Source organism: Benincasa hispida, chromosome 1, assembly GCF_027475165.1.
Source record: "Benincasa hispida cultivar pf3 chromosome 1, pf3_genome.v1.1, whole genome shotgun sequence".
NCBI lineage: Eukaryota > Viridiplantae > Streptophyta > Magnoliopsida > Cucurbitales > Cucurbitaceae > Benincasa > Benincasa hispida.
The window spans coordinates 89,808,118-89,820,103 of NC_143478.1; the positions used below are offsets into that span (position 1 = coordinate 89,808,118).

Consider the following 11,986-nt stretch of genomic DNA (forward strand, 5'->3'; position numbering starts at 1 on the left):
AAAAAATATCCTTGCCCCAAACAAGGGTTAGGCTTAGGATGCCTAACTCATCCAATCCTAACACTTGAAACAAACATCAGGGTGTTTGGTAGCCCATAATGGATGAGGTTGTAATGTAATGTAATAAAAAACTAATGTTTAGATTGAGCGTTTTAGGCTTGATTTGTTACATAAAACTCATTCAGTCTGACGGTTTTCAATCCAATCCTCTTTTTTTTTTTTTAAATTATTATTTTTATGCTTCACGATCTCATTTTCATTTCGTCTTTGATTACTCATGTTTTTCAACACTTTCTCTGATTCCCAGTAATCTTGATTATATCCCAGTTCTCCAAACAACCCCTAAGAGTTATTGAAGAATAAACAAGTAGAAAAGAAATTTGAAATTAAATAAAAATCAACATAAATATAGCTAATTTATTGTAAGCAAAAAAAAAAAAAAAAAAAAATTTAATGGTAAGCTTGGGTTGGATCAGTTCAATCCAAATTAATTTTAGGTGAATCAAAAAACTAATCCAAGTCCATACAGTTTCAATTATTTGAACCTAATCTAATCCAAATAAGTTTATAATCCAACCCAAAACGTATATGTTGGATTAAGTTGAATGAGTTCTTCAAGTCATTAGTTCTTTTGAACACCCATAATATTTCGAAATAAGAGATATTAGTTGGGATTTTTTTTTTTTTTTTTTTAGAAAATATTAGTTGGGTTTTACAAGCTCAGTTGAAATTCCATAATGTACGTGAAGTACAAATTACATATAAAGAAAATTGGTACATAACTAAATACTACTTATTCACAAAATATAGAACCAAGTAATTATAAGCTTATGCCATTTGCTCAATTTCATTTTAGGTTGATTAAAAAGAATTTGTCAACCTGAACATAGATTAATTAGTATCGATCAAAAGTTAAAATTTTGAATAATTCATTCTCAAATATTGTATTGAACTAAAAGAAATAAAATTAAACAATTTTTTGTTGGAACCATATACTGAATTCATATTGGAAAAATGAAGTTTTTTTTTTCCCTTCCAAAAGAAATGAGACTGAACCAACTATTTATCATTATCAATAATAAACTATTGTCTTTTTTCTTGTTTAAGTATTAAAAAAATGTTAATGTGATGCTTTTTCTAAGTACACATTTGTCATTTAAAATGGGTAATCTTTTAGTTATTTTAATTAAATACAACAAAATGTTTATAATAAAAAATACAATCCACTTTTCAATACATATCAATAAAAAAGACAATTAACTTTACTCATATAGTTATATCATTATAAACTATCTCTTAAAGAGATCATTTTCTAAAAACCATCTAATAAAAAAATGTCATTGTATATTAAAATGTCTTTTTTTTTTTAATATACCCTTTTAAGATTATTTTTCTAAAAACAATCTCACATTTGCAGAAAATCCCTAAATCAAGGGTACCTTCCTACACCATATGTATATATTTAATAATCAAGTGTCACCCCAAATTATGTTGAGTTGTAAGAGATTAACAAACAAGGGAGGGTGGCCACATGGAAATCCTTCAATCAATGATGGCCTATGGTTCTTCTAGATCGAAACAAATTTTATTTGAATCTATAACATATTTTATACGATAGTTTAGAAGAACATAGAGTCGGATATTGCGAAATCGAGAGAAATAGAAAGAGATAGAGAGATAGATAGAGGTTGTAATATTTATTAGATTAGGATTTCTAGCTACATCCATAATACTATTAAAAACATTCTTATATACTATTAGATTAAAAGAGATCCATTTGTACTTTTATATATAGGAAATAAATAGAAATTAAATAACATAACAACATAATATAAAATACTTTATAACAAATTATATTAAATATGGAAAAATTTAATTAAATTGTTGGAAGCTTGCAAGCTTTGACTATGGTTTCCCAAGGTGTAAAGGAATAACCACACAACTAATCTCTTAACTAAACTTTACTAAGTATGGATATTATGGTTGAAGAGTTGCTAGAGGGGATAGACACAATGGTTTCTTTAGAAATTCTCATAGTTTCTTCTCCATTTATGTCTTTTAATTTGTATTTTCTATGTATCTTCAATGTATTAAAAAAAATTATCATAAAGGGTGTATATTTATTTAAATTTAAGTTTGTATAAGTTGAACAAATGTTTACTTTTGCCATCCCAAACAAATCAACTAGTTAAAACATATATCATTGAATATCGAACTCAAGGAAAAAGAACTAATTCATTTTAGTTAAGTCTTAGTTTTGATTTTGAGGATAAGTCACACTCGCTTTCAATAAAAGAAATTTAACATGTGGAATGAAGTTGAATTTTATTGATTTGCATGTAGATGAGATACAATATATAGTATCTGTCCTCTGATTCTTTGTTTCATACGTATATTTGACTCGAGAACTGAAGTGCTCATTCTCGAGCAAACTTGGTTTGTTGATCTTGTAAATTGAAACTTGACTTGTTGATCATGTTTGTTGGATCGACCTTTAGCTTGTTGATCTTGTAGGTTGGATCGACCTTTGGGCATGTTGATCTTATATGCTGGATCGACATTTGACTTGTTGATCTCTTGAATGTGTCCACTTTGCTTGGGAAGTATAGTGTGTGAAATGTTTTGAAGTTAAAGTCTTGAAAGAATGCTTTTAATCTTTGAGAGACTTTATTCTTTAAGGGGTATTTAGTTTGGGATTTTTCTGATAGTTGAAGAATTTTCTCTAAATTCTTTCTAGAGTCTTAAATTTTTGAACCCAAAATAAAGAGGAACAAGAGTTCTCATAAGGCCATGTGAGTTTAGACTTGATTTGTCCGTGGACCTATCCCTTAGACCCAACTAATTGGATTAAACTTATTTTTAGATTTAATTTAACCTGAGTCCCAATTGAATCAAATTAGCTTATTCGATTCAACGGTCATAACAAAAATACGTGGTATCACAAAGATTTGCCAACTTTTATCTTAAATTTCAATTTAGACACATGTCAACTTTTAATTAGTTCAACATGATAATTTGTAATCTTGTTGTTAATTTAAGAAATGACATGGTGATTTGTGATTGATCAAAATTTGTCCATGGACGATATTAAAACGAACCCTTCAACTAAATATAGAAATAAAAACAAAATTTGCTCATACTAAAGAGATTCCTTTTAATTTAAAATAAGTGCATTAAATTAAATAAAAAAAATATTAGCTTTAAATATTATTTTGATTCTTGTAGTTTTGGTTCATTTTGGTTCTCAATTCTCATGCTTTCAACTTTCATTTTTATTCAACATGACACTTCATTCACTAAAGACTATCAAAGGGTTTTCAAAGCCCCTGTTTTGCTATAATAGCACTATTTACAATTCAATCGTTAAAATAATGTACTATCTCCCTCTAATATTTCCAATGATTCTACTCGCAGGCGACCAATTTTGACAATCAAGCCAGTAACCAACTCCAATGAAGACCACCTCTCCAACACCCGATTTCAGTGACTAACATCTCTAATGATCACATATGCAATCAACTACGATGACTAGTTCATGATTCAATAGTCTTCTTTTTTTTTTTTTTTTTTTTTTTTTTTTTTTTTTTTTTTTTTTTTTTTTAGTAATTTGAAATGAATAGAAACACCTTGAGTGTAGAAAACCAAACAAACTTATATATAAAAACACTTTTAAGAAAATATAACCACATGAGCATTTTATTTTAAGTATTTTTAATAAAAAAAATGTTTAAATGAAAATGAATTTTTGAAAAATATTATTTTTTTAGTCAATCCAAACATGCTCTAATACATAACTTATTTCATGGGTTTCATCAAAATTTAAAGTAAGAAATTGCGTGTATATATAAAAAAAAAAGTTATTCATAAAATTGAACTATGGAATAGAATAAGAATTCCATCCGAGGATCTTTTACAAAGATTTGTGCATTTTAATTCAATTCAATTCATATAATAGTTTATTTTAGTATTGCAAGCTTTTTTTGGAAAACACATTTTTGGTCAACTACTTTTGAAGAATAACTTATCATTTTTTTTTGGGAATCATGTATATAAGTTGACAATATATTTTTGTGTGTCATGGTGGTAATGACCTATATACTTGACAACTATCATTCTTAGATGTATGTTTTTGTGCAATATTACCTAGTTAGATAATTAATTATTTTGTACTCCTCTAAATATATATGGAGCTTTCTTACTTAATCAATGATATGAATTTTTATCATGGTCTCATGTAGTTTGTGCATATTCAATAATATCAATACATTTTAAGATGACCGGATGGATGGAGAATGACGTATCTTAAAATCTAACACCTTTTTAAGAGATGGGTGGGTTTAATTTTTTTTTTCTATTTACAAAATATAATATTAAAGGTTCTATTACTTATATAATATACCAACAAAATCGAAAAGAACCATAAACCCTAAACTCATATTTAGGAACTTTTGGTTAAACAAATAAACAATCTAAACAAATAAACCCTAAATTCGGATTAAAATAATCTTCACTCAAACACAAATTTCGGTTAAATAGTTCGACTCCAAACAAATTTTATGATCCAAACTAACAAAGTATGCATCCCAAATATAAATTATCTAAATCCAAATTGAAATAATATACACTCCAAACACAAACGGTTATAACCAATCTTTGGCTACACACAAGCTCCTTTTGTTTGTTTTTTTTCATAACGAACAAAATAGTATTTAGACCACATATATATATATATATATATATATATATATATATATATATATATAAATACCCTTGAAGCCTGCCATTTCACACGTGCAAGTCACTTTATCATTACCCTCGAAAATTATATAGAACAAAAGTTTATAAAAAAAAAGAAAAAAGAAAAGGAAAATGAAACCAGGTATTGAGGAGCTACAGAGGGGAGTGTTTTCTTTGGTTCTACAAACCGAAGGAACGGTTTGCTCTGACTCTGTTTCAATCCCATAACTTTTTCTCTGATAAATTTTCCAACTTCATGTTTCTAGATTCTCACCTTCCAGGAACAACAAATTCAAACTGTTTCAAGTTTCTCACACAGACTCTGCACATTCCCATGCTCAAATATGGCTGAATCGGGAATCTAGCGGATTCCTTCCCTCCCCTCTTTTTTCCCTTTCTTTAAGAGTTTTTCAGCTCCGGTTATGTAAACCCAGAACGCGATCGGTTGTTGCTGTGATTGGATTTGGTGGGATTTTCTTCTTTTTGTGTTTTTCTTCCACCCTTTCTATATCTGGGTTAGTTGGATTAGTTTCCCGGAGATATGAAAGGTGGCGATGAAGCTATGACACCTCCGGTGGCCTCCTCGCAGCCTCTTGAGTGGAAATTCTCTCAGGTGTTTGGTGAACGTACCGCCGGCGAGGAAGTACAGGAAGGTATTTTTACACATTGTACTGTTGTGGAGCATGCCATTTTGCTTTATTTGTTCGATCCAATCGCTATACTGTGCATCAGTTGCAATTAGGGTTTGTTTTCTCATCTTCGATCTGTTCCAGATTGTTTCCGAGTATTTCATTTTCCATCCGAGTTAGTAGTGTAATTTGTTGTGCGTTGTTTTGGCTCGAAATGGGAGATAAGCGGGCTTCAGTTGCAGAATAGTTTAGAGTTCTATATGGAGATATGCAGCATTAGTTCTTTGTCGGTTAATTTAAGTAATATGAAATTTAATACGGTAAGTCACACTTGCACCTGCGTTCAAACTCAAAGTTCGTATTTATACTGCATGCATTAAAGTACCGGCGTCAGCTCTTCTAGTATAAAAGTAAGTTTATTCACGGGATGATGGATGGAAATAATCTTTTTATGTCCCTGCCATCATGAAAACTAGGATTGGGCCATTTACAAGGCGTGGTATTTGGTTTACGTTGCTTGACGAATGGTGCTTGTGAACTCATACAGATTGCCGATTTTGTGCATTGTAAATTATTATGACAATTGGGAAATGATTGAACGAGATTGTGTAAATTTATAATTAGTTACGACTCGTGAGGTTTGATGTAGAGTCTGTTTGATAGCATAAACATAAAGATACAGCATTGCTTTAGTTCTTGTAGTATTTTAAGAGCCACCTGGGTCTTAATCTTCCCTACATGGTTGCTTTGCTTCTCTGCAGTTGATATTATTTCAGCAATTGAATTCGATAAAAATGGCGACCATCTTGCTACTGGAGATCGAGGTGGTCGAGTGGTTCTTTTTGAGAGGACAGATAGAAAAGATGTTAGTTCTTTTTGTGCTATGTGGATTCTGTTTTTTTGTTCATTGTACAGAATTAGTTTTGGTTTCTTGGTTATGGAAGTTACTTATGTTGTCTTTACAGAATGGAGGAACGAGAAAGGACTTGGAGAAAATGGACAATCCAGTGACTAGGCATCCTGAGTTTCGTTATAAAACAGAGTTTCAGAGCCATGAACCTGAGGCAATCTTTTTTCATTGCCTAAATCTGCACAATTCTTTATTTTTCAGATTAATGGCTTTGATATTATTCTAGTACTCACTCTGTGCCTGCACTTTTCTTTTTTTAGTTTGACTATCTCAAGAGCTTGGAAATAGAGGAGAAAATTAACAAAATCAGATGGTGCCAAACAGCCAATGGTGCCCTCTTTCTATTATCTACTAATGACAAAACCATTAAGTTTTGGAAGGTAGGAAAGTGACATTGTATGATATTTCCAATATTTTCACTTCAGCTGCTGATTTGCTAATAGGCTCTAAAGATATTGCTGGAACTTGTCTTCAAAAAAAAAAAAAGTTATAGATACATTGCGTGATGATGAAATATGTTTAATTTACCATGAAAATTTGTTTGTGTGCCTCCCTGGCTGTTATTTTATTTACATTTCGAGAAGATCTAATCGGTGAGTATATTTATGATATTGAACTATTTCCTCACAAGTGTCAGTTGGTGGTCAGAGTTATTCTGAAGTTTTGGCTTTTGAAGCAAGCACTAAAGCCCGATTGAGGACTTCCAAAACAGGAATGATCATAATTCAATAACTTGTAACCTAGAATTAAAAGAAAAGCTAATAATAGAAGCAATACATATATATTTGTTTTCTAGCGTTTTTTGTTGTTGTTGTTGTTGTTTTTTTGAGTCTTTTTAGTTGAATATATTCTCTCATACTAGTTCCATCTGAAGTGGAAAAAAAGGTGTAGAGTGCAGTAATTTTTATTTTTTAGTCCTATCATAAAGGCATTGGAGTGATAGAAAATTTCTGTAGGCCATTATATGTTTCTTGATGACTGGTATCAACTGTAGCATTTGTTATTCAATCTAGCTTCGTTCTTTGAGATTTGACCAGGTGCAAGAAAAGAAGATCAAGAAAATATCCAACATGAATGTGGACACGTCGAAAGCTGTTGGCAATGGATGTATTGCTAGTTCAAGTATTTCAAGTAGTTCTACACCACATCTTCCAAATGGAGGTTCCTGTGATGGAGTTTATAATCATTCAAGCAGTGACTTATTGGGGGCCATCTCATCACTACGTCTACAAGTGGTAGTTGCTTGTGTTCTCTTGGTTCTGGACTGAACAATTCCACATATTGAGTTGTTAATTTTATCCTCTTGTATAACTTTCCTAGTATTGAAAGATGGCTGAAAGGACTAAAAGCAAAAACTGGATTTTACTATTTTCCATTTTTTCAATCAATATTTTAGTTCCCTCTAATAGATATCTCACCAAGAATAACAGTTGAAAACTGGATATGGCCCCACATGCACCTGCCTTGATCATGGTGGGAAATCTTTGTACGAGAGGTGGATAGGAAAATTTTTCTCCCAAAATTTCCCGCAAAAATTTAATAATTTGAAAATCTGGAAAATACTACTGGTTTAATAAATTTTTTTGTCTATTTTTTACTCCAATTGGACTACTTGGTTACCAAGCTACTTCTCCCAAGCTATGCAATATAATTATTAAGAAGATTGATTTGCATTTTGAGAACTAAAGGTTTATTTGTTTACTTTTTCTGAAGTGTTGAAGTTGTGTGAACATTTCATTTTCCTATTCCTACTTGTGATGGTTGTTACATTATTTTTAGACACTTGTGATTGTGATTGTTATTCATTTTCATTCTCTTTGGAAATTTTATGAACATTATTTTTATTCTTGATGAAATTAGGTAACTAGCCATGAGTCGAGTCTTCTTGCTAGATGTCGTAGGGTATACGCCCATGCTCATGATTATCATATCAACTCTATCTCCAATAACAGGTAATGCCAAAAGTTTGGACTCTCCCCCAATTATCATAGGATTTTAAGGATCTCAAGTATCACGGCAGCAACCGGATTTTATTCCTGCTATTTTTTCTTTTTGTATTTGACATTTTAATAATTACATGTATATCTGTTGTATTTACAACATCCTGCCTATTATATAGCGATGGTGAAACTTTTATATCGGCTGATGACCTGCGGATAAATCTATGGAACTTGGAAATTAGCAATCAAAGTTTCAACATTGTTGATGTGAAGCCTGCTAACATGGAGGATTTAACTGGTAAGCTCATTACTGTTTTCCTTGTGGCTTGCTTCCCTTTAATGATATTATGACATGTTGTACTGGATTTATCATTTAGAATTCATAGTGCTACTTTTCTTGTACTGATGGGCGGTGTGATGATACAAATGGAATATACCCTTACAAGAACATTTAGAGAAGGGCCATCTAGAAGCTCTGATATCTTATGCCAGCTTTCCAATTTCACCGTATATTGTGCTGTTTTTCTAGAGCCCACACAGAAGAACAGCCCACATCGCCCAAAAAAAAAAAAAAAAAAAAAACTTTAACAGAAAATTACAAGAGACTGCTTCCATTGATAAAAATCATAATTAGTGGATAATTCCAGAACACTCAAGATGTGAACACTTAAAGAGAAGCATTGGAATGTGCAGCACTCCAAAAATTTCCTTCCAAGATTTCTGTTTCCAAGTTTCTCGTATTTCTCTCAAGCCGTTAATCATGACCAAAACTTGGCTCCGTAGTTTCTCACAGAATGGCAACTTCAAAGCAACGATCTCGACTCTTAAAAGAATCCTCTTTAGACCTCGTGCACATCATCACACGCCAATTTGGTCTACTCCTATTGGAATAAGGATTTTCATGAATAAGATGCATGCATATAGTTATTTGGAATTAGCTTTTCTTCAACTCTTTGTTTTTCTTAACCTTTATTTTACATTTTATGTAAATGTATCTTTTTGCAGAGGTGATTACATCTGCTGAGTTTCACCCTACGCACTGCAACATGCTAGCATATAGCAGTTCAAAAGGATCAATCCGCCTAGTTGATCTGCGGCAATCAGCATTATGTGATTCTCATGCCAAACTGTAGGTGTCTTCATGAAATTGACTAAATCCCCTTCCCCAAATGAATTTTTCCTTCTTTCCTTTTCTTTTGGGGTGGGATGTGGTAATTGTACTTTCATGAACTTGTAACGATTAAATAGTATCTTTTGCTTACAGATTTGAGGAGCCTGAGGCACCTGGTTCTAGATCATTTTTCACAGAGATAATTGCTTCAATCTCAGACATTAAATTTGGGACAAATGGAAGATATATATTAAGTCGTGATTACATGACTCTTAAGGTTTGTGTATATATATATATTTATAACCATAGTTCGATTATTTCAATTACGAGGCCATAAACTATTTGATAGTGTCATCCTAAGATTTGCATGTGAAGTGCCATACTGATGGTTCCTGTTATCTGTGTGTATATAAACAATAACATATTAGTACCCATGAATAAGACAGCATTTTACTATTAGGTAAACATAGAATGGGAATAGGAAAGGCGTGCTCCTAAGTGACGTATCAGATATGAGCTATCATATAGATAAAAGTAAACTCTATGAAAATTTTGACATTTTTATGAGGCATGAGGCTCCTAGCAATGTGCTTGGTGTAATTCTTATAGTTCCTCAAATTTGACCTTCTTTGGTCACATGTACCTGGTAACACCTAAGCTTCCTGATTTTCTGTTACTTCCTTGTTACTGGAAAATGAATATGGATTCTTCTTGTCTTGTTATCATAGAATACTGGACTCATTATTTAAGTCTTTACATCCTTTTGATTTTGTGATCCATATGACATGTTCCTTGCAACTCCAACCCGTTTTTCTCTCTTTCAGTTATGGGACATCAACATGGATTCAGGTCCTGTTTCAACCTTCCAAGTTCATGAATATCTAAGACCCAAGGTGAGATGAAATCTCTTTGTTCAGGCATAACATATTGCTAAAATTTATACAACTTTATTGGACTTGGCTAAATTCAGATTCTTATTATTATATGCAGCTTTGTGATTTATATGAAAATGATTCAATCTTTGACAAGTTTGAGTGTTGTTTGAGTGGTGATGGATTGCGTGTAACTACGGGTTCCTACAGGTCTGTATAATTTTCACAGCTATCTATGCATTTGTGTTCATTCAGACTTTTTTTCTTTCAAAAAGTCTTGCCATAAATTTATGTGTTATTGATGTGCTCCCAGCAATTTATTCCGAGTTTTTGGTTGTTCTCCGGGAAGCACTGAGGCAACAACTTTGGAAGCTAGCAAAAATCCAACCAGGTATTTCAATCAAGTGGCATATTCACAAACTTCGGGTTCTATGAGATTTTGTAATGCTTATATATTTGCTGGTATTGATTGGTAGGAGACAAGTGCAGACCCCTTCAAGACCTTCGAGATCACTTAGTAGCAGCTTTACAAGAGTTGTGAGACGAGGTTGGTGTTCCATGCTTAAATATCCTTTTTCTTTTTCTGATCACTAAATTGTTCAGCGCCAACAATGTTTAGAGGCTCGTGTTTCCTTTTGTAATATTTTCTTATGCTCCTACATTGGGAAACACTGATATCAGGAGGATCTGAGAGCCCAGGGGTTGATGTAAATGGCAACCCTTTTGATTTCACAACTAAGCTGCTGCATCTAGCATGGCATCCAGCTGAAAATTCAATCGCCTGTGCTGCCGCAAACAGCTTGTACATGTATTATGCATAAGAAGAGAGGCTGAACATCAAATGACATCACCCACTTAACCTTTTCGACTTCGTCGGTAAAAGTTCTATCCTTTCTCATCAACCCTCAATCACGGAAGCTACATTCATCGAATTCCACATGCCTACAATATCTGGTGCATACTTCTATTACTGTGCAGGGCCTAAAAATTTCCACAAGAAAGCACGTTGTTTATGTTCCTCGGGCAACATTCCTTTTTCTTCTCTTCTTTCAACCCTATAATTGTCTTTTCATTTCCTTTCATAGTCCTTTCTTTTCTTCCAAAAGAGAAAAGATTTAGTTCTGTTCCATATTTTGTTGGGTTGAACTTAGGGAAATTCTGATTGTAGCTCCCCCTGCAACAAAACTACTGAAGTTGTAGCTCAATATCTTCTTCCACTAGGTTCGAGATTAACAGATGTAGTTTTTTAGTTAACTTCTAAAAGTTTCGGTGGGAAGAAGCTGTTAAATCTTGCGGTACATCAAATTATTTTTTTCAATTGATTCATTGTCACTCTCAGAAATTACATCGGGATGTTTTTTTTTTCTCCATAATTTATTACTGTAGTTTTATGTAAAGAACAGTTATATTGAATGTAGCGTATATAGCTCTGAATATTTTTGTCCCTTGCTTTAAAATCTATGTAGATTTGCTATTTCTAACTTGCTGTTTGGACTTCTTTTGGTATCTTCATCTGAAAATTAGTCACCTACTTTCTCTTACATCCTTCATTTCTGAGAAAATGTTCTTCACTCAATTCTAGTTTGTAATAAGATGCTGTCTTTCCAACACGGTGGAGCCGACTTTGGTTAGTTGATTTTTTTTTCTTCTGTTGTCATCATTGACGAGTTATGTTGAAGATGAATGATAGTATATCCTTTTGTATGTGTTAATTGTTACATTTAATATTCCCAATCAAGTATATCGTCACATTGAAAAAGAGGCCTTTTCAAGTCGGTCATAGATTG

At 32.3% G+C, this 11,986-nt stretch overlaps 1 protein-coding gene across 1 annotated transcript; it reads left to right on the top strand.

Annotated features, from left to right (window-relative positions):
- Window positions 1-4,840: 4,840 nt before the first annotated feature.
- On the top strand, window positions 4,841-11,680 carry LOC120088064 (serine/threonine protein phosphatase 2A 55 kDa regulatory subunit B beta isoform-like). The gene is made up of 14 exons (XM_039045104.2): window positions 4,841-5,390; window positions 6,128-6,231; window positions 6,332-6,430; window positions 6,537-6,656; window positions 7,314-7,511; window positions 8,137-8,228; window positions 8,396-8,514; window positions 9,222-9,345; window positions 9,481-9,604; window positions 10,152-10,220; window positions 10,318-10,409; window positions 10,513-10,590; window positions 10,676-10,746; window positions 10,881-11,680. The coding sequence occupies exons 1-14, from the start codon at window positions 5,279-5,281 to the stop codon at window positions 11,018-11,020; spliced, it is 1,542 nt and encodes a 513-aa protein (XP_038901032.1). The 5' UTR covers window positions 4,841-5,278; the 3' UTR covers window positions 11,021-11,680.
- Window positions 11,681-11,986: the final 306 nt, after the last annotated feature.